The following is a 24,468-nucleotide window of genomic DNA, read 5'->3' as shown; positions in this document are numbered from 1 at the left end:
AGAATGAAGGAAGAGAAGTTAAGAAGAAAACACGAAGAAAAGAGCTTCTTATCATTAGTGCCTCCTTTGAAGAGCCATATCTCGAGTTCTACAACAGATTTTCAAGTGATTCCAATTGGAGGTGAAAGCTTATCTTCTTAGCTTTCCAACGCCGCAAAAATCGCTTGTTTCTGACAAGTAACGAAGAAATGGCGGTCGTTTGAAGTTCAGTGCGCGAAGCAGGAAATTGGTGCCTCGATCGAGTCAACCTTGACTCGATCGAGGAACTTCATGCTCGATCGAGTCACCCTTGGCTCGATCGAGGAACCTTCCAGTTTTATAATTCCCGCAACTTTCCTTAAGTCGGTTATGTATTGCTATAAATACCAAAACTCATACCCTAGGTTATTGGATGCTTTATTTTACATAGGTTTAGTATAGCTACCTTAGAAAACTCTCTCAAATACTTAGTTTAGTTTATTTATTGTTCTTCCTTCCGGATCTAAGTATTCCTTTATTACGGTATCAATCTTTCTTTAATAATTATTCTATCATTATTGTTCATCTTTTATGTTCTTAATTATGCTTTCTTATATCGTTATTGTTGTTATTATAATTACTATGAGTAGCTAATTTCCTCATCTAGGATGAAGGAGATCTAGGTTAATTAAAAGGGGAAAATTGATTAATTGCTAGGGAAATCATATAAGTTGTCGTTTGATTATTGTTCTTATTCTAGTTAATTAACTTAGGCCTGAGTTGTTAATTAGTGTAGCGAATTAATCCTTTCACCGACCGGGTTAGAATTAATATAGGCTGCGATAATCAAATAGATTGTATCTAATTATAGCGACCGCATGTTAGAATCGATCTAAAGGGCATAATAGAGTCGACCGATCTTATGACCTTAGACAGCTTGGTAGATCTAGCAATTGATTAATAGACCCCATATAATTGACCTAGAGAACCGGAAATCCTAGACTTTTAATATCATCGTTTAAACCTCTTTTTATTACTCGCACTTAGTTGGTTAGATAACAAACAAAACAAACTCCCAGAAAACGGTTACTTTAAGACAGATTTAAATATAAACAAACTAGATAATCACCGCCTCCCTGTGGATTCGACCCTGACTTACCGCTAGCTATTTTGTTAGTAGTAGTTTAGGTTTACTTTGATTAAGGTGATACGACTTTAGCCTTATCAAATTTGGCGCCGTTGCGGGAGGCAACAATTGTTCTGTTTGTTTCTTTATTTTTGTCTTTTGTTTCAGAGGAACTTCGGTTCCTTGAGACGCTTTTATCTTTTCTTGTTGTTTTCGTGTATGCCCAGGTCTAACAGGTTAGAGATCCTACCGTTTGATCCCGAGCCAGAAAAGACTTTTCGCTACATACGAAAATTTCAAAGAGAAGTAAGTCAAGTGGAAGACTTGAGTACACTTGACTACGAGCGGTATACTTTTTGCAGAAGATCCGTCCTTTGAAGAGGACACTCTTATTCTGCAGCTGTGACTTCTACAACGCCAAAGATGCCGATATTGGCAAGTTACTTCGAACCCACGGTTCATTCTTGGAATCCATATGACGCCCCTGCTGCTGCGTCATATCCATGGAGCAAGGAAGTGGATGAGATAGAGAAGCTGATTTATGGAGATGATCCTCTTCCTGAGATGGTTTACAGCTGTGTTGAGAGTGTTGAAGTAGAAGCTGAATTGGATGCTTTGGAAGCCGAGATTTTCAAAAAGGAGTCGGTTAGAGTTTTTGATGAAGCTTCATGACGGACAAGTGCCTTATATCCTTCCTCAAGAAGATGACCTGAAGAACGATGAACATTGCTCTTATTTTACATTAGATTTTGAGTTTGATGAGCCAGGACATTTTACATTGTTTTTATTCTTTGCTTGGACTTTTTATTGGTGCTACTTATGTTTGTGTGTAGCACATGCGCTACTTTTTGATTTACTATTACGAGCTTTAACTTGTATTGATTATGATTCGTGTGCGCATTTGTTTTAAATGCAGGAAATCGGCTCGACAGAAGGTTCCTCGATCGAGTGTCATGGGGCTCGATCGAGTCACCTCGTCTTTTGGGTCAATAACGAGCCGACGATGATAGGATTTGTGAGGATGATTATTTACCCCTGTTTTGCAAAATTTGGTTTGGGGGAATCATAAGCTCTTACCCGGTATTCTCTTCCCTTGTACCTTCTTTTATTGTATTATCTAGTTATTTCCCATTCCTTTTGTTAGTTGTGTCCTTTAGGTTGCTGGATTTTTGTGTGATTGCTATGCTGTAGGCGTCACAATGAGGACACTGTGACATTTAGGTTTGGGGGAGGGTCTTTTATTATGTTGTGTGCTTTTTATTTATGTTGTGTGCTATTTTTATTGGAAATCCATAAAAATTAAAAATTTAAAAAATACAAAAACAGGTTTTTCCTTTGTTTTAGGTCGAGTCTTGGTGAATTAGATAACAATGATGTTAAATTGCATTGTTTTTGCATTTGAATCTCAAATAGTTGTCCATGTACATTGTTTTGACTCGTTAGCCATGAAAACAAAGCTCATAATTCAAGTCTTTACCGTATTGACATGCCTTATTTTGATTAGATTTGACATAATTACGTTGGTAAACTACTTAAATTCTGAGGTCTATAGAGCTTCCTAGGCCAGGAACATCAATAAACTGGTCTCATTGTCAATTAGGCTTGAGTGTGGTTTCTCCTTGTGGAATGTGTAATATCAAATTGCATAAGTGTGACATTGATTTCTTGATACTTTTATTGCTTTCATTTGACTAAGTACATGTGGATAGACGATTCTTATCGTTCAAATAAGCCTTACATTACCTTTTGTTAGCCCGTTTGAACCCTTGTAGCCAATCTTAAAATACATCCTATGAGCTACAATCCTAGAATTTGCCTACCTTTTTCGGGACGATCATGATTGCTTGTTTATCATGTTTATTTTGCTATTATGGTTGGGTTGGGACTTATTGTTGTCATGTGGGTATAGCAAGATCATTATATAGCAATTGTGTTGTATCCTTGTGTTGGAAAAAGAAAAATATGAAGCGAAAGAAAAAAAGAAAAGAAAGAAAAAAAAAGAAAAGAAAAAAGAAAAAATCGAAAAATAGAAAAAGAGGAAAGAAAAGAAAAGAGATTGCTTCATTTGGTTTTGTCAAGGATCAAAAGGATGGTTGTTAGAGTCTAATGCATAATTGGAGAGTAATTTATTAGCTCTCATATGTTGTAAAGTTGAGATCATTTCTCTAAGTTGGGTTCATTTATTATCAAAGATTTGGTTTTTGTTTTGGTTAGTGCTGCGACTACCGTCTTAGCTCCACATATCCATAACGTGCGTTGGCACAAACCATTTCTATCCCTTTAACCCATTTGCCACCCTTATTGTCCTTGATACATGTACTTTTGTCTACATATGATGATTGCATATTAGTTGGGGAAATCCCTATCACATTAGATTGCATGCATGTTTCATAAGTTGAGTGAGTGTTTCTACTTCTTTCTATCTTCACATATAACTCACCCTATATACTTATGAGTGCATGAGTGAATCCGCGAGAATCCGACTAATTTGTCTTGCAAGATCGAAAGGTATTTGGCATTTGTATCTAGTATGGTGAATTGAGACTTGAGTTACGTTTTCTATTTCTTGTACCTTTGAATTTGTTTTATTGGTACACTTTAGTCATTACTTTGTTACAGATATGGATAGCTTGGGATTTGTATGTGCATTAAACATTAGCTCTGAGTCGTTTATTCGCCATTTGTATGATTGCCTTTTGTATTGTGTGTTGCTTTGCTTGAGGACAAGCAAAGAGATGGTTTGGGGGAGTTTGATGAGTCATAATTATATACATATTTATGCCTCCCCTTAATTACTTTTGATACGGTTTTCGTGCTAGTTTATATCATTTACATGCCTTTTATGTTAGAATGTTGATACTTCCGCCTTTTGATGTTTAATGCAGGAATGATGCATTTGAGGAGCAAAGGAATGAAATGGGCATCGCGGAGTGAGCATGAAGGGATACACGAAGCATGGCACGAGAATCCATAAGAATGAAGGAAGAGAAGTTAAGAAGAAAACACGAAGAAAAGAGCTTCTTATCATTAGTGCCTCCTTTGAAGAGCCATATCTCGAGTTCTACAACAGATTTTCAAGTGATTCCAATTGGAGGTGAAAGCTTATCTTCTTAGCTTTCCAACGCCGCAAAAATCGCTTGTTTCTGACAAGTAACGAAGAAATGGCGGTCGTTTGAAGTTCAGTCTTGTGAAGCGGAGGAAATTGGTGCCTCGATCGAGTCAACCTTGACTCGATCGAGGAACTTCATGCTCGATCGAGTCACCCTTGGCTCGATCGAGGAACCTTCCGATTTATAATTCCCGTAACTTTCCTTAAGTCGGTTATGTATTGCTATAAATACCAAAACTCATACCCTAGGTTATTGGATGCTTTATTTTACATAGGTTTAGTATAGCTACCTTAGAAAACTCTCTCAAATACTTAGTTTAGTTTATTTATTGTTCTTCCTTCCGGATCTAAGTATTCCTTTATTACGGTATCAATCTTTCTTTAATAATTATTCTATCATTATTGTTCATCTTTTATGTTCTTAATTATGCTTTCTTATATCGTTATTGTTGTTATTATAATTACTATGAGTAGCTAATTTCCTCATCTAGGATGAAGGAGATCTAGGTTAATTAAAAGGGGAAAATTGATTAATTGCTAGGGAAATCATATAAGTTGTCGTTTGATTATTGTTCTTATTCTAGTTAATTAACTTAGGCCTGAGTTGTTAATTAGTGTAGCGAATTAATCCTTTCACCGACCGGGTTAGAATTAATATAGGTCACGATAATCAAATAGATTGTATCTAATTATAGCGACCGCATGTTAGAATCGATCTAAAGGGCATAATAGAGTCGACCGATCTTATGACTTTAGACAGCTTGGTAGATCTAGCAATTGATTAATAGACCCCATATAATTGACCTAGAGAACCGGAAATCCTAGACTTTTAATATCATCGTTTAAACCTCTTTTTATTACTCGCACTTAGTTGGTTAGATAACAAACAAAACAAACTCCCAGAAAACGGTTACTTTAAGACAGATTTAAATATAAACAAACTAGATAATCACCGCCTCCCTGTGGATTCGACCCTGACTTACCGCTAGCTATTTTGTTAGTAGTAGTTTAGGTTTACTTTGATTAAGGTGATACGACTTTAGCCTTATCATCTTTGCTATAGTTATGGATGAGTTGACAAGGGATATTCAGGATGACATCCCTTGGTGTATGATGTTTGCGGATGATATTGATGATATTGTGTTGATTGATGAGACAAAAGAGGGGGTCGAGAGAAAGTTGGAAATGTGGAGGCATACTTTAGAGACACGTGGGTTTAGGCTAAGCAGGAGTAAGACCGAGTATTTGAGGTGACAGTTCAGTAACGTGACGTGACGTGGCGGGGTCGAGATCGACAGAGGTGGGGAGTATTATTTTCGTTGGAAATGTTGTTGAGGGGTCAGTTTCTTTAGATATCTAGAATCTATTATTCAAAAAAATGGGGAGTTAGACGAAGATGTGGCTCACGGAATTAAAGCGGGATGGTTGAAATGGAAAAGTGTTTCAGGGTTTTTATGCGATAAAGATATGCCCCAAGGATTAAAGGGAAAATTTTATCGCGCGGCGATTAGGCCTGCCTTACTTTACGGCTCCGAGTGTTGGGCCGTGAAACATTGTCACATTCAAAAGATGAGTGTGGCGGAGATGCGTATGTTGAGGTGGATGTGCGGCCATAGAAGGAAAGATCAATTGAGGAATGAGTTATTAGGGAAAAGGTGAAAGTGACGCCAATAGAGGACAAGATGATGGAAAATCGACTAAGATGGTTCGGCCATGTGAGAAGAGACCTATGGAGACTGGTGGGCAATAGAGAAGGTTGCTAGGGGTAGAGGGAGGCCAAAACAAACATGGCTGAGAGTGATACAACACGATATGAGATTTCTCGGGTTGGATGAAGGAATGGTGACGAAGAGGGCACAATGGGGGACAAGGATACATGTGGATTTTTAGTATTTGACGTTATTTGAGATATTTGATATTTTTATTTAATTTTTAAAAAATTATTTGTTCTTTTCGGATTTATTACACCTTTTTACCAACAACTTTCTTATATATTAATACTTGGTTCACTTTTAAGGTATTTTCGGACCCTTAAGTTTTACTTCGGTTTTCAAAATCGTTTTAATCTTTATTATCGACTTAAATTCTAAATTTTTATAAAAGAGATTCGGATTTCGATTTTAAAACCTATAAGTTTACCTAGCTTTTGTATTATGTTTCACTCCCCTTTTGTTTTTCACTTTTTCTTTTCTATTTTTTTGCAATTGAGGTGTGCGTTCATCCATGGACGGTTCCCAAGGATGATTCATGTCAGCCGACCCCAAATTATTTTGGGATTAAGACTCTGATGTTGTTGTTGTTGTTGTTGGATCTGGTCTTTTTCAAACAAGGTGTACCATGACAAAATCAGAAACAACATAGGTTGAGGGTATTAGTGTTGGGAGGGGGCACGTTCATCCCGGCTCATTTGCAGTTAGCTCACGACACTTTCTTTTCTTATAAAATTCCAAAATTAATGTTAAGGATTTAGTATCTATAATAAGTGAGCAGCATTGCTGGGATAGATGTGAAGGCTTTTGTCTTTCATTGGAGAAAGTGGATGGTAGGTTGTTGTCGTGCTTTTTTCTCGGTTATTGGCAATAGGGTACCGAGATTGAAGGAGATTCTCTTTCCTCTTTCCTCTTCCTTATTCTCTCTTGTTGTTCATGTTCTAAGTAGAATCATTAATAGAGCGAGTGAAGTTGGTGCATCTGAGGGGAGTTGAGAGGGAGCAGATTTATCTGACTCGTTTACAGTTTGCTAATTTTTTTGTCTAGTAGGCTAACAAAATAGGTGTAATGTCTCTATTACAAGTATTTGAGTAGATTAACCCAACAAAGTGTACGAATGCAGGGATTAATCTGGATCACATATAATATGGGCCCCTTAAAGGCCCATCTTTCGGTGAAAAATCGAGTTCTGCTTATTCGTATACTGTTGCTTCTAGAATTTATTTGCGCGGCTGGATGCTTGGATGGGGGCATATTCCTCTTTATGAGGAAGGATCACTTTGCTTAGTTCTTGCCTTACTCGCCGACGCTCTATTATTATTGCTATTCAAACACTTAGTAGGGGCAGCTAATTTTCTCAGAAAGATTATGAGGGAGATGTTGTGATTCGGAACTAGTGGCTCTAATAAACACAGCTTGGCGAGTGGTGAGTTATTTGTCAACCGAACATTAGTAAGTTTATGTCTCGATCGTAGACTCGTGTAATTCATAGAAAAATTCTCTACTAAGGAAATGGTTGCAGCTTTCCCATTAGAATTTTATTCTGTAATGGTACCCAACCTAAAGGGTGGGACTCTCTTGTAGGGAGGACGGCTACTCATACTTCTCTGTAGTTATATATGTCGGAGATTGATCAACTTCTCTTTCCAGATGTAGCTTACTTCTATTCATACTTGTCTATAATAATCTCTCTCTCTTAGATTCATCAACTCCTTTTTCCACATGTTGCTTAATAGATAGGTGATGGATGTATTGAATTTACTGATGGCTATTTTCTGTTGATAATATTATTATTTTTCTATTTTTCTATAAAATGAAAGCAACCTCTAAAGAATAAGGAAAAATAGTGGCCTTACCTGATTTGACACATACAACTCGGTTCGAAAGTTGTTTTGAATTTATTAAGTTAGCCTCTGGATCAAGTAGCCTCCACATCTCCAAAGCATAATCTCTCTCAGCCATAGTACACACAAATACTTCGAATCTTTTACGCCCCTTTGCAGTCAAGTAACTTCTCAAATCCTCCCAAGCTGGACGCAATCTAACGAGTACGCTAGTATCACGGTTCTGTGAACAGAAAAAAGTTACTCTGAATGCTGTTAGCAATAAGCAAAGCGATGCATATATGATGACAGTGATGCACAAGTTGGAGAGAAGTTTAATTACAAGCATGTACTGCAGCTGTGTACTCAATTTATCTTGGCATTGCTAATGTGGCCATTTTTCAAGATTAGAGTAAGGGTTTGTTGAGAAGTTTACCTCAGGATTAATCCTGGTTAGAACGAGGTTATTGTCGGGCAATCGAATAACAGGGCGGAGAACCTTATCAAGATTGTCAGACAAAGACAAAGACGGAACCTCCTCAAACTGGACCTTAAGAAGTTTAGCACCAGGATCAGTAACAACACAGTCATTGTCCGTAAACTGTTTAAGCAAAGCCCTATCATCGACATAGCGCTTGAGCTCAGCAGCCATTCCAGAGGCGCGTACAGGATCAGCCTCCCTGGCAATCCAACTCTTCAAAGCCTCAATTCTATCCTCGAAAGACTTCATAGTATTGGCGACAATAAGTGTCTCGTCAAGGTCAAATACAATAGACAAACATCTGAGATTAAGCATCCCAATGCAATACGAGTATAACAAACCCCCACCACCACCGGTGGGAATTGCGTAACACCAGAAACAAGGGAACTTCTTTTGTTTGCTAGGCATAGCCACTAAGTGTATCTCCTCGGTTTCCAGTACGACCACAGCAGTCTTCAGCTCGTAGAAGCACGAGGCGTGGAGGTTGAGCAGATTCGTCTGCGGCGCCTGGTCATCATCCGGTGGCGGCGGTGGTGGTTCAAGTTTGCAGCGAAGGGAGTAAGGGGAGATTGTGTGGAGGATTGAGAGAGGATGACAGCGTTCCGAGATTGGGGAGATGTGATGGATTCGAATTTCATTATTTGGGAAGTGGAATTGTTTTTGTTCGTTTGAGATTATTGGTATTGGTATTGGTATAGTATCTAATTCCCCTAAATATGTTTCCCCGTGGTATATTACTACTGATTTCACCCCTAACTTGTTGCTGCTCGTCGTCATGTTTTTTTCAAACATGTAAAATTTGATTTTTTGTTGATTTCGATTTTACTGATTTTGGGGTTTCATCTCAAGAGGGAGTTTGAATGTTTGTTTCATTGCTGTTCCACCTCTCCCCCTTCTTCTTCAACAGCAGGTCCCCCCAACAATTGGATTTGCGCTGATTCATTTGGCATTTGTATACTTATAGTTGGAAGAATACTCTTCCACCCAATAAAAAATTGTTAAGTTTAAGGGGTTATTACTCTCAACTAATAGAGGGTATCCAACTACTCCCTCATATTCACTATTTTCTTTCCTATTTCCCTAAAATAGATTATTCAGGTTTTCTTCCCTTTCTTATTTTAGAAATTTATTAATCTCTCTCCTTTATCACCAAACCCCACCCAACTCTTTTATTCATATTTTATTACTTTTCTTAATGTTTTGGCCCCACAATTTTTTATTTAACTCATAATTCATCCTCTCTCTTATCATCAAAACCCACTCAACTCTTTTACTCCTATTTTAATGTCCGCCTTAATATTCGTGCCCATAAACAATGGGAAGAAAATAGAGACTAAGAGAGAGTATAAATTAACGTTATTACTCTTTTATGCCCACACTTTACTCAATTATCGACTTTTTTTCATAATGTTTCCACACAAATTCTATTATAGACGGAAGATATCCGTCTATAGTTATAGACGAACCAAATATACACCCACTTTAAGCATAAGACAGGCAGCAAGTTGCATGATGGAGCCCAAAAATGTCACCACTTTAAGCATATTTGACCCGTCTTCATTTTAGACGGATATATCTGATAGTAAATAAGACTAGGTCGTTAAATACTAGAATTAAACTACCAAATTAACAATTTATAAGCCAAACTATACTCTAGATTACTCTAATGGATAAAGCAATATAGTGCAAGTAAGGGTCGGTCCCAAGAGATGGACTTTTAAGCTAAAAACTTGAATTGTAAACTATTAACCACTAAAGACAATGTTATAAACAAACAATGGTTATCAACAATGACCAACAATCGATAAACATAGATAAAGGGAGGGGGGGAGGTTGAGTTGGTTGGTAATATGAAACAAAGTAAAATTGCAATCTTAGTCTAACAAGCAATATAACAAACACTTGGTGAGTAAGATGATTCAATATTTAAGAGGACTTGGTGTAATTCTTCCTTTGTAACCAACAATAGTAAAGTTTGACTCTTTTATAACTCTCCTCTTATTTTCAACCCAATACTTTCAAGTCAAGATGTTAACATACACAAATTAAACCATCCATGTATATCCTCCAAGTTTAATCAACAATTCATTAAACCATGAGTGCAAATCAAACATGAGCATTAAGAGTTGTGCCAAGACAAGAAGCTAGGATCAATTCTCACAAGATTAAACCATACAAATGAGAAAATACATGAAATTTCCTTCTTATTGCATGAATCCTTTAAACCAAATCAACATACAACAAGCTTGCTCCAAATAATCCTAGATAGATTAAACCATTTTTCTAGAATTTGCAATAGTTGGGTAAACAAGATGCAAGAGTGATCAATTCTAACATTCATCTACTCAACATGAAAATTAAGCATAAGGAAAGATCGTTAGATAAATAAGAAGAGATAGAAAGAGTCTTACAATACCAAAGTTGGAGACTTTGGATAGATTACACCAAGTAAGGAAGGATTTAGCCTTCCATAGTTTTCATAACCCAAAAACAATGAGGAAAGATTACAACTTGAATGGAATTTGTCTTCTAAATTATTACAAGCTTAAAACCCTAAATATGAGATTAGATGAGATGATAGGATGGTAGATGATGATTTCAGGTCTTCAAACTCTTGGGTATATATAGGGTTTCACGAAAACCTAAAAAGATTTCCACTTAAGAAGCCCAAAAGGAGATTTGAAAGCCCCGCAAAACAGAGCTGCGCAGCCTGCGCCAAAAGTGTTCTTGCCTGCGCAATCGTGCGCAGCTGCGCATCCTGTTTGCGCAGCCTGCGCCTAGGCTCGCATTTTTGGACTTCTAATTTCCAAGAGCTAGACCTCTTCAAATGTTCTCATTTCTTCTAATCTTCACTCCTACTTCTCCCAGCTGGATTTTAGGCTACATGTGAGCTGCTTGTGCCTTGTCTTGACCTTTGAAAGGTCCTCTTTGACTCTCGGGTTCCGTGCATTAAGATCAATTGTCAAACCGAGGTAAAACACACAAGTTACCACATCATACCCGATTACCAAATACTAGGAAAAGCATACTTAAAGACCCATATTAAAAGACACGAGGGTGATAAGATCACCCTCTTAGACCGACACAAAAAAATACTATCAAACTCCCCCACACTTAGACTTTTGCTAGTCCCGAGCAAAACCCGAAATAAGCAAGTATGTAGTCTACAAGAGAGTGTAGGAGTGAATGATCACTCTTCCCTTTCCTCTTCCGTCTTATATCTCCCTCTTAAACAACCACCAATTAAAAAGAAAAGAACTTGACTCAAATTTGACACAAACTCTTCACTCGCTCCCCCGCCTTATATCTCCCTCAAACAAGACACAACACATCTCCAACTCCGACTCATTAACATCACAACCACCCTTCTATATCACCTATCAAGAGATGACCACTCTCACCTTATCCCAAGGTGATAGCAAAGTGGTCTAAACAACCTCCTAAATCATCAAATTACTCCACTTATATCACCCCCTTATCACTCCATACAATGAGAGTTGTGCTACTTGGTTGGCCAAACTCCATTAAGCATCAACAACACAAGTAGCCAAATAAAAAATCCACCAATTTGGGACAAGTTTTTGTGACTCAAAATAAATTAAATCCTAGATCTAGCCTCCTTCCCAGACCCTCCTTATCACTCCCTTCTTGTCCCTCCATATTTTTGGTGTTGCTTTTTCAATTTTTCCCTTTTTTTGTTGAAAATCCCTCATTTTGCCTAAGGTGCCCTTTCGGGTTTTCACCTTAGCTTTTCCTTTCCTCTCATGGTGGCTCGCAACTCGATTTTTCATTTTTCCCGGAACGCCCTTTCGGGTTTTCATTCCGTCCTCGGCCACCTTCCCAATCTTGCCTTAGGTGCCCACCCTTGTGGGTTTTCACCTAGCCGGGATTTTCGTTTTTTTTTTTTGATACTTGCATTGACAAAAGGAAGCAATTTACATATATTACACTTACTCGCTCCCCCACACTTAAATCTCACATTGTCCTCAATGTGGAGGAGTGCCAAATTCTTCAAGGGTTTTGGTTGGAGGGGCCCGAGCCTTCACCTTACTCATATGCCCCCCGGTTGCCTCTTCTTCTTTCTCTTTCTTTCTTGGCCCTCACGTAGGCCTCATCAACTCGAGTTTCATTAATGGTGGGTTGGTAATTTGGTTCATGTTGGTGGAGAGTCATGCCAAATAGGCCTTGAATGAGGCCAAAGGAATCTTCTTGGGCTTGAGCATCATGGTATGAATCTTCAAGATATTGGTGGTGCCTTTCGTTTTGCACCCCAAATTGGTGGCTCACTTGCTCTCGCCACTCGTTTTGGCTTTGCCACATAACTTGATTCTCTGCCCAAACCTTGGCTTGTTGTTGTTGCCAAGCATACGACTCCTCTTGCCTTTTAACAATCCCTTCAACCATTCTTCTTTGAGCCAATTCGGCCTCATCTCCCAACCGCTTGTGCTCTTCAAACGCATTACGAAATTGTTCCAAACTCTCCAATCTTAGCCCTTGTTGTTGTTGCCAAGAATGGGAGCTCTCAGCCCTCCCACTAATCTCCTTCAAAGTCCCCCGGGTATCCTCAAAGTATTGGAACATTTGATGTTGCCATGGTTCCAAAGTTGGAGTGGAGGAACCCCCGGCCTCATACATAGGGGTGTCTTGAGGCGGTTGGTAGGACGACAGAATATGTGGGGTAGCATGAAATCCCCCCTCTATAATCTCAACCTCTCTTTCTTCTATTTGTTGGGGGGCCATGGGATGGTTCAATCGCTCTTCTTTTGCGCATTCTTTGTAGGGGTGGGTTGGGGAGGTTTGCCTCGGCGGGACAAAAGAAATCGCGGGCTCTCAACCCGCTTGGAAGGGGGCCATTCATTGGTAGCCTCATGTATTGCACACCCCCTTCCCCCAACCAATAGCAACTCCATGGGACCGTGTCCACGGCGTGGATCATATGGGTCTCCACCAACCCAGCTTCATTGTAAAGATTGTTCCCCCACACCCTAGGTTGTTCATCTGGAATAGCACCAACCAAGCTAGCCACAAAGAGAGTGACCAAACCCCCACAATTTATACTCCCTTTCTTTTCTCGATGTTTTGACGCACTTACCACAAAAAGCTTAGCCCAATCCGGAATCCCCTCCCCCTCGGGCAACATCGCCCAAATGCACTCACGGACCCCATCATTTAGCTTTGTGGGCTCCCCCATCGAAAAGAAGAAACAAGAAATCATCCCTGTAAGAATTCGGATGGTGGGGGGGGGGTTGTGATGGCGGAGGTTTTGTCATTATTTGTCATATGAGTTTTTCCCATGAGTGCACACCAAGTATCATTCAAGGCCGTTCTCGGTGGGTTAATGGAGGAGGGTGGCCTAGTAACTCTTAAGATCTCCCTCACCCTCTCGAAGGTTAGAGTGTGCCACACTTTGTTCAACCGAAAATTCACCCGAGCACTCTCCTTTTCCCCCGTGATATGGACGGTAGATAGGAACTCTAAAGTGTAGGCGAAGTAAGTATGTGGTTGAAGGTTCATATACCTCTCAAGCCCTACCTTGGTGAGGAAGGCAAGGGTTTGGTCATAGATACCCATATCCCTCAAGGTCCCCGGGTGAAGGAATTTTGATATAGGCAAGGGTTTGCTTTCAAGGAACTTGAAGAAATTTTTGGCTTGTGTGGGTAACCCTTCATCCCCCCGAAAAGGCTTAGGTGGTGGTGGTGGTGCATCGGATTGTGCTTGGGTTGAGGACTCACCTCTCTTGTTTGATTTCCCCTTTCCAAGTCCAAAAACCATTTTTCTTTCTTATAAAAATTTCAAAAATCACTTAAAACAACAAAAATCTGAAAAATTTTCTATGGGGCAATTCAACAAACACCTTATGTGCACTAGCACAAACTTGGTTGTTTAAGGTAGTTTTGTTGAATTGTTCCTTCCCTAACAGAAAATAATTGCCAACAATCCCCAATAATCAATCAAAAGCAAGGATTTAACTCAACTAACCAATGTAAATTGAATTAAACAAATTGAAAACAAAGAGAGTGGAGAAAAGTTGGTATACCTTCCCGAAAATTCTGAAACTTGCTTGAATGAAGAAGGATGTTGCATAAAAACTCCTTTGTGACCCAGAAATCCACTTGAGAAAGCTTCAATTTAACCCGAAAAATTTTAGGGTTCTTGGGAAATTGGGGGATTTTTGTCAGAAATTTGGAGGTTTGAATGTGTTTTTGATAGCAAAGACGAACTTGGTGAAGAATTTGGTGAAGGTAGTTGAGGTTTGTTGATGATATAGGATGATTTGATGAGTGTTGGAATGAATGAGATGGAGTATTGGGGGTTTTGTTGATGAAGAATTAGGATAGAATGAAGTATAAGTCGGGATTGGGAATAGTAAAGAAACGAGCAAACAGACCTGCGCATGCTGCGCAAAATTTGGGGTTGCCTGCGCAATCGTGCGCAGCTGCGCAAGCCTTCTGCGCAGGCTGCACTTAGCCTCGCAGTTTTGCTCCTTGTTTCTTTATATTAAAAATTCTATACTTAGCCAAATTTTGGCTCCTTTTTCCCTTGATCCCTCTTCGAGGCTTCCTCCAATGAACTTGTCTATAAAACCCGACTCTCACCTCCTCTTGGGCACGCCTTCCAAGAGGGTTTTTGCAAATCACTACATCATTTAACAAACCTCAAGTGCTTTTTACATGTCAATACTGTTGGAATATGTGTCCTCCGACAATAATGCGATCACGACTGTTGATCATGATGATCACATGTTTAAGTCTCATTAAAATGAATACAATTGGGAAGTAATATTGTTACTGTCAACTGGTCAACATATATCGGTAATGATTGGCTGACTAGAGTTTGACATTACTGTCGTGTGACGGTGGTGATCAGTTGACCCCCTAGGTCATACCTAAAAGGCAACACTCTTAATTGATTATTTAATTGATCGTATAACGTTGCGAGTTAATTAAATTACTTGAAAATTGACGGACGATTTTGGAAGTATAATTTACGTATCAAATTGAAATGAGATTAAATGAGATACGGTCTGAGTAATCAAATTGTATAATTACTCGGATGAAATAATTGTTTAATGTAACAATTAAATTTGAATGAACTGTTATAAATACAATCCGTTGTGATTTATAAATGGTAAAATATTTTGGCACAAGTAATTATGAAATTACTAAGTCGATTTTGTATGTGACGTATTTTTATTAATACGTTGATTTTTAATATGTTAAAAATTACATAACAAATTTATGTCACATATGACATGTGACATATTGACAATTGACAAAATATAATATGGATTCCATATTACCAAATGGACCGAAATAAAAGAAGAGGATTAAGCTAATTAATTGTTTAATTAGTAGCTAAACATAATGATTGTTTTGCTTTAGTAGCCATGCAAGCCTATGGTGCATTGTGAAGACAAATAAGTCCATGCATTGGCTTCCCTTTACCTCTCCTCTTACACGGTTTTGGGAAGAAAATTCATCATTGTTTTTCTTATAATTTTACCTAATAATATACTAAGTGTTATGCATTATTATTCATTCTACTCATCATCCAAAATATAAGTTCTAGAGAGAAGAAATTTTCTCCTCTTCTTCTCTCATAAAAACCGAAACATATAAGTGTTTTATAAAAGGTTTTGGTTCAATTTTCTACCTTGATTAATATTATACTAGTATTTGTAATATTAATTAAATTAAGAGAAGCCTTGGGTATAAAGCTTGGGGAGAGATCTTATACTTAGATCTTGTTTATCCATAAGGGAAAAGCTCAAGAACAAGAGAGAAAGGTGATCTCTCTTGTGCCCAATATAACCGAAATATTGAATGTAAGGACATGATTTCTCCTCTATTATATTATTTGTTTGCATGCATAAAATCCGTTTTAATTTTATGACAAATTTTTAGACATATATGAGTATGTTAAGAATGTATATGAATCTACATTTCCTTCAATCGGTATCATGAGCCACGGTTGTTTGCATGCAAATTGGTTAAAAGTTTTTCCGAGTTATAAGAATAACAAATAAAACTTGTAAAATTTGTGTTATTATGATATATCACGAAATTATTACATGCATATTAATATTTCTGGTCCTAAAGTGTTTTGGGATATTTTGGTTAATTTTTCGGATTTTTATTGTTCATAATTTACAATAATGGCATTTAAATGTGATTTTATGAGTAAAAATGTCATTTTTGGTCTAAAATTAGCTATACTTCGAATTTTCACTTGGTTTTTGGATATGTTGTCACATATATTATTTTGAGATAACCTGTAAAGTTTCATAATTTTTGGACTTGTTATGCTCGAAAAATGAATTTTTCATTATTAAATTCAAATTTAGGTGAAAAATAGGTTAATATGAGTTAAATTTCGAATATGGTCATAGAAAATTAATATGTTGTCACATGCAATTTTACAAGATGTGTGTAAAATAATTGGCTATAAAGAAGTCTTTTTGCATGATTTATGGATTTTTGAAGAAAAATAGCATAAATAGTGACATTATTAGTGAAAATTAATAAAACATAATCTATGACTTAGGAAAAACGTCAAATGTTGCATTTTATTATATTTTTCAGATCTAAAATTGAAAAGTTAATGAAAATAATTTTTCCATGTTTTTATGATTATTTTATTATAAATCGATAAACCGCAACATTGTTTTTCCGGTAAATTTTCGAAATTTTTAACCTAAGTTTTTGAACATTATGAGTGTCATGGAATTTTTCCAGAATGTTCATGAATTTAAATTTCAAATTTCAAATTTATTTGAAATTTTGTGATTTATTTGAAGTTTAATGGCTTATTTTTGTAATTTTTGGTCCATTTATGAACAAATTTGTAAATAAAGGTTAATTATGGTCAAATTATTAGTGAAGACTATATTTTGAGTCCTAAAAGGTTAGGGTAATTAACTTATGCATAAATATGAGTTTATGCATTTTTGTGATTATAAAATGTTGAAATCACGCAAATCCGTAAAAACCGAGTAATATACGATAATGGCTATTTAAAGGCGATTTAGCATAAAATTGAGCATGTTCATACATATTATAATGCTGCATTTTCTTTATGATTGTCATAATTTTAATTTATGTAATTTTTGAATTATGTAATTTTACTTAGTATGGCCTTAGATTTTAATTGGTATTTCCCGAAATGTATGGGAATATCGATTCGGTTGTAATTTTATTGTGATCTCGTATCACCGTTTTGTAATTTAATAGATTTATTTTATTTTAAGTTACAAATGTATACTAGGAAATTATGTAATTTATTATGTAATTTTATTCATTCCGGAGTTCCAAAAGACGGATTTCTTCAAGAATGGCGATACATAAAGACGGTGTTACCTCGAGATGCGTGCCACAACCGAAGTTCAAGGGACCAATGGAGTTGGTTTCCGAATATGTAATAGTTAAATAGTTTTTCTATTTTAGGAAAGGCCATACTAGGATTTATTTATCTTTATGCTTGCATTTTATTTTATGTCACATGCATCGCTAAATCGCCATAACTAAACATGCATTGTCTTTTATCGAGTTTATCGACCGTGTCAATTAGAATTATCGTAGTTCACCGCTTTAGTTCACTTAAAACGTGATAGATAATAATTTGACATGACCTCTCGCTAAAACAATAAATTGAGACATAGCCTTACCAAATAGTAGAAACCATGAAAACTTATTTCGCGAGGGAGTGCACTCGGCTACCCCGGGGTACAAACCTTGTTACGTAGGGGAAGTGGGTGATGAATGTTAATCCACCGAATTCATGTTGATAAGGGATGTATCGGCTACCCCGTGCCCAAGTTGATGTGGGTTTGGATAATGGACACATTTATTCGAAATTTGGATTGAACTCAACAAAAGTAATTGATAAGGGTTTCATCGGCTACCCGTGCCCTTGTTGATGTGTTTTGGGCTATAGATAAACATTAGAGTAATTTTATCGACCAAGAGTTCTAAAAGTAGAATCGATTAAAAGGTTAATCCACCGAGTTATATTGATAAAGGTTGCATCGGCTACCCCGTGCCTAAGTCGATATGAATTTGGGTCTTGGAATCATTTATCTAGTTGGGTAGAGGTCACTAGAAAATGCATAAAACTTGTTTAAATCATACATTTTTACGAGTAACATTAAAACGACAATTGTTTTACTCCTTATATTTTGTTTTGTAGACCACTTCTTTTTCATAACAAATGGCAACATCAACACCAACTCCTAATGCTACACCACTTGCTACTTCATCTTGGCTCCGATCCTTTATGGATCGATGTAAACTTGAAAAGAATGGGTCAAATTTCTCCGATTGGGATGCCCAACTCAAATTAGCCGCCGAAGGTGACGACAAGCTTCGTTACCTTACCGAGGCCTCTCCACCCGAACCCTCCACTAAGTCCACCGCGGCCACTAGGGAAGCCTATGAGACTTACCAAAAGGAGTCCGCCGCAATGAAAAATGTCTTAATATTTGCGATGGAGGCGGACCTCCAAAGGAGAGCCTTCAAAATGGGCAATGCTAATGAGATTTACTCCAAACTTGTGACCATGTTTTCACAAACTCCGCGGATCGTCCAATATGAGGCGGCGCGGCATTCTTGATCTCGACTTCAAAGAGGGCCAAAAGGTTAGCCCTCATGTGCTCAAACTCATGGAGCTTGTCGAGACCTTGAAAATTCAAAAGGTTGAAATCCCCAAAGAACTCATCGTAGATAGGATTCTACACTCCTTGTCCAAAGTCAAGGCATATGTGCAATTCCGGGTGAATTTCAACATGCAAGACAAGGACGTGTCTCTTGAGGAGTTGCACAAGTTACTTGTGCAAGCCGAGAGGGACATGGGGTTAAATGTGAACCCTCCCAAGGATGTGCTTAACATAAGCACAAAGAGTAAGGGGAAGTTCAAGAAGAATGGGAGAAAGGGCAAGAAGCAAGCTCCCACATTCACCAAAGCTAAGTCTTGTGAAGCAAGCACCTCCAAAGTCAAGAAGGGTCCTCTTGATAAGTGCCATTATTGTAATGGCATGGGTCATTGGAAAAGAAATTGTTCCAAATACCTTGGTGATATCAAAGCTGGAAAGATCACTCCAGTAGGTAAATGACTAACCTTCTTTTATGTTTCTAAATTCAACTATGGTATTATGATGCAAAGTTGTGATAATGTATCTCCCTTTTTATTGTAAATAGGGCCTCCACCAAGCAAAGACAAGGGAAAAGAAAAACAAGCATGAGAAACCATGGAGAAGCTAAGGATAGCTTTTGTGGAGCTTTGTTTTTCATTGTCTTATTTTAAGTTATGTTTTGAATTTTTAGAACTTTAAATTTCCGTGTTCGACATGGAAAAGTATTTTGGATAATGAGTTGTATTTTGGATGATGGTGACTTGGTTTGCAACCCAAGTCACCCGTTTTATCATTTATCCTTTATGTTCTAAAATTTCATCTTTAAATGCTTGCGTTTTGAAACATAAGATTATTCACTTAAGGTGATCTAATAGACAATTATAATGACGGGTTTCATTATATGTCCACATGCTTAAGGCTTGTGTATGATCATTTATAAAGCGATTTTGAGTATATGAACTCTCTTGAAGGAATGTCAATCACCAAATACACATATGAATTCAATAACAATTAGTCTACCTATAAGGTAGTTCTCCTTATAATTCAACATCATTAATTTGTGTCTCATATGCTATCTTTGAATGTTTAGTGTATTTATTCTAAAGATAGAGTGGGAGAAAAATGAGGACACAACACACAAGGCAAGATAAAATTGTGTACACAACACACAAGGCAAGATAAAATTGTGTACTTGTGTATATGAAGATCTACGCAAGAGAGAATGATTTGAATAAAGGTATATCTATTTACATAGTATGCCGAAAAGATGAGATCTATGGTTTCAAGATAGTTCTATATGACTAAAGAGACCAAGTGTAGTAATCATAAGAGAATTTTCTCAAGATAACTACACGAGGAGACCAAAAGAAAGTTTTGGAAGGAAAATGACTAATGTAAAGCTTTAACAAGTTTTTGACTAAGTTTATGAAACATTTGATCAATAGTTTCAAACCTTGAGATTTACTTAAGAGCCTAAATGAATCATAGTAACATACTAGTTATGATCGAGTTGCAAGGATTGATATACCGATATCTTCAATGGCCAAAGTTTTAACCACGCAGATGTCATGCTTAACCTCACTATGAAATGGTTAAACCTCCTTCCAAAAGGGTATTTGCGAAGGATGTATTCTAAATATTGTTTATATTTGAAAATGACATTACTACACATCATTATGACATGAGTGTGTTGGAGATTTAAAATCTCTTTCCGTAAGGTTAAGATAAGACCACTTCAAAATAGGCATTTTGAAAGGATATGATGGGAACATATATGGTTTTATCCTAATAACTTGGCAATGCAATTTATATTTCAATTCTTGATAAATTTCGATTGAGAAGTCAATTTCGAAATGTGTAGAATTGAGTGGGAGTTAAGAAATTCTCATGTGAAGACATGGAATTTAGTGGGAGCTATCATCCTTGAATGTTTACAACTCATCACTCATTAAAGAATGACGAGCTAATACCTTCTTTCATAAAGAAGCTTTTGAGTTTTCAATTCTGGATGAAAATGGACAATGATGAATCCAATTACATCAAGAGATGTTGGATTAGTATTAAGAGATACACATCATATCAACATTCACATAGGTTATTCATGTAGATGAAAATGGAATTACCATTAGCAGTCATGGTCGTTCATTGAACCTATGAACGGTTGATCTCATGATTATCAATAACTAATGTTTCCGCCATTAGAATAATCATGTACGTGTCCAATTGTGAATCATATGCGTAAGAGCATGATGATTGATTGGTGAGCCATAATAGAAACGTCATGAATTCTCAAGTAGAATCCGATAAGCGATTTCGGTGCTTGACGGAATGTTCTATTGTGTGTCAAGAGGTTGCACATATTGTAGAAAATCCGAGCACATATGAGGATTTATGAGAATCCCAAATCTTTCAAGCCTAAAGGGAGAAATGAGAAGTTTATGGAAAGATGCTTGGTTGAATAAGAGGTTATTCAAGATAATCTTTCCTAGTTAAGCTAGGACTTGTGAAAAGTGCTAAGCTAATAATCTTGTCAGTTGTTACAAGATTCTACAAAACATATACCTAGTGCATTATGTGTGGATGGAATACTTGATCAGTACAAGTTGTATTGTTCATCGCAAATTCGTTCGTTATGAGATGATCGATAAGAAAGTTCTTTCAAGTTAAAGAACCAAAACCAAGGTCGAGAACCTTGATGTGTACTTGGTAAGATTCATGCTATGAGAGAGAACATGAATGTGAAGGAAAATGCAAGTGTAAGAAGTTTGAACACATGGACACATGGGATGTTAAACTTCTATTGCAATCAATGAGTGTTTACACTTATGATATACATCACAAGGTTGTAATATGATATTGACTACCCGAGTGTGATGTCGACATTTGTCGTTTGAGTTATTATTAACTCACTTTGTACATTGTTATATCCAAACGGGTTGTAGAGACAATTGAACCCCGTTAAAGTGAACATGGATTAACATTGTTTTTGCCCATAGTTACTTACATGAGGTGACGTCTCGAAGTGACTAGAGTGTGATGCGATTGATGGCAAGTTCAAGTGCCATAGAGGCATGTGAGATGACTAGTCGATCACATAGGCAGATTGTTAGGAACTTTTTGTCGGGCCTAATGACCGCTTATAGAGTTCTGGCAAATTTATATAGCCTGGTCGTGGCGAGAGGTACTATAGTATTCGAATGAGTCGATTCTTTTGACTAAAGACTATTCTCCTAAGATGGCACGATTTGGATTAACTTTGATTTGTGTTACTACGACCTTCGTAAATGGGGTCAAATGGGCATATTTTGGGTTATGATGACTGTGGCTAGTCGAAGGGAATGAGTGCAATAGGAATTGTCCACCCCTAGTCAGGGTTATAACAATATCTCAGGGCCACTCGAGGAGTAATGAACTGGAAATGCGTGGCCACGCTCGGAAGGTATCCAGAGTGGATAAATCCGGTCAATCAGTTATTCTCCAGATCGAGGAAACCACTCTCGATATGATCACTTGCAAGTACGACCTGAAAGACACCTTGCATTGAGTGGGAGATAGTAATAGGACAAGAGAATTGGTGACGCACACTTGTCGAGGACAAGTGGGAGATTGTTGGAATATGTGTCCTCCGACAATAATGCGATCACGATCATGATCATGATGATCACATGTTTAAGTCTCATTAAAATGAATACAATTGGGAAGTAATATTGTTACTGTCAACTGGTCAACATATATCGGTAATGATTGGCTGACTAGAGTTTGACATTACTGTCGTGTGACGGTGGTGATCAGTTGACCCCCTAGCTCATACCTAAAAGGCAACACTCTTAATTGATTATTTAATTGATCGTATAACGTTGCGAGTTAATTAAATTACTTGAAAATTGACGGACGATTTTGGAAGTATAATTTACGTATCAAATTGAAATGAGATTAAATGAGATACGGTCTGAGTAATCAAATTGTATAATTACTCGGATGAAATAATTGTTTAATGTAACAATTAAATTTGAATGAACTGTTATAAATACAATCCGTTGTGATTTATAAATGGTAAAATATTTTGGCACAAGTAATTATGAAATTACTAAGTCGATTTTGTATGTGACGTATTTTTATTAATACGTTGATTTTTAATATGTTAAAAATTACATAACAAATTTATGTCACATATGACATGTGACATATTGACAATTGACAAAATATAATATGGATTCCATATTACCAAATGGACCGAAATAAAAGAAGAGGATTAAGCTAATTAATTGTTTAATTAGTAGCTAAACATAATGATTGTTTTGCTTTAGTAGCCATGCAAGCCTATGGTGCATTGTGAAGACAAATAAGTCCATGCATTGGCTTCCCTTTACCTCTCCTCTTACACGGTTTTGGGAAGAAAAACTCATCATTGTTTTTCTTATAATTTTACCTAATAATATACTAAGTGTTATGCATTATTATTCATTCTACTCATCATCCAAAATATAAGTTCTAGAGAGAAGAAATTTCCTCCTCTTCTTCTCTCATAAAAACCGAAACATATAAGTGTTTTATAAAAGGTTTTGGTTCAATTTTCTACCTTGATTAATATTATACTAGTATTTGTAATATTAATTAAATTAAGAGAAGCCTTGGGTATAAAGCTTGGGGAGAGATCTTATACTTAGATCTTGTTCATCCATAAGGGAAAAGCTCAAGAACAAGAGAGAAAGGTGATCTCTCTTGTGCCCAATATAACCGAAATATTGAATGTAAGGACATGATTTCTCCTCTATTATATTATTTGTTTGCATGCATAAAATCCGTTTTAATTTTATGACAAATTTTTAGACATATATGAGTATGTTAAGAATGTATATGAATCTACATTTCCTTCAAATACTAATTAAATTAATTAAACGAAATTAACATGCAAGGAAATAAATTGCGGTAATAAACTACGCTAAGAAAGCAATTAAATTGGGATAGAATATTTACAAATTTGCCGTTATTTAATGTCGATGGCTCGACGTAGTCATTGTTGGAGATTTAATATTTGTAAATTGCATCTTCTAAAAGAAGATCCTCTTCACCTTGTAACTCGATTCCTTTGAAATAATGCTTCAACCTTTGCCCGTTGACCTTTATCACTTTTCTCGAGATCGGGTCTTCTACCTTCACCGCTCCATGTGGAAAGACTTTCTTGACTTTGTAAGGCCCATACCACTTCGACCTTAGCTTGCCGGGAAAGTTCTTGAGACGACTTTGAAAAACCAAAACATCTTGTCCCTCTTCAAAAACCCTTCTTGTCACCATCTTGTCATGCCAAGACCGAGCCTTTTCCTTGTAAATGCTAGCATTGTCATAGGCATTGTGTCTAAGCTCTTCTAATTCTTGAATTTGAAGCTTTTGGTGCAATCCCGCCTTATCGACATTTTTATTGAAAGCTTTGATTGCCCAATAGGCTTTGTGTTCAACTTCTACGGGAAGGTGGCATCCCTTCCCATAAATTAGCCTATATGGAGACATGTCGATTGGGGTCTTATAAGCCGTTCTATAAGCCCATAGAGCATCTTCAAGCCTCTTGCTCCAATCTTTTCGGTCGGGATTGACCGTTCTTTCCAAGATATGCTTAATCTCCCAGTTAGAGACTTCC

At 37.0% G+C, this 24,468-nt stretch overlaps 1 protein-coding gene across 1 annotated transcript; it reads right to left on the bottom strand.

Moving 5' to 3' along the window:
• Positions 1–6,136: 6,136 nt before the first annotated feature.
• LOC141639205 (RNA polymerase II C-terminal domain phosphatase-like 2) lies at positions 6,137–9,206 on the bottom strand. The gene is made up of 2 exons (XM_074448385.1): positions 8,162–9,206; positions 6,137–7,969 (listed from the first exon to the last, which is right to left on the bottom strand). The coding sequence occupies exons 1-2, from the start codon at positions 8,996–8,998 to the stop codon at positions 7,709–7,711; spliced, it is 1,098 nt and encodes a 365-aa protein (XP_074304486.1). The 5' UTR covers positions 8,999–9,206; the 3' UTR covers positions 6,137–7,708.
• Between the last annotated feature and the right edge of the window lie 15,262 nt (positions 9,207–24,468).

This window comes from Silene latifolia, unplaced genomic scaffold, assembly GCF_048544455.1.
Source record: "Silene latifolia isolate original U9 population unplaced genomic scaffold, ASM4854445v1 scaffold_300, whole genome shotgun sequence".
Taxonomy (NCBI): Eukaryota; Viridiplantae; Streptophyta; class Magnoliopsida; order Caryophyllales; family Caryophyllaceae; genus Silene; species Silene latifolia.
This window is presented reverse-complemented; position numbering and strand designations above follow the sequence as displayed.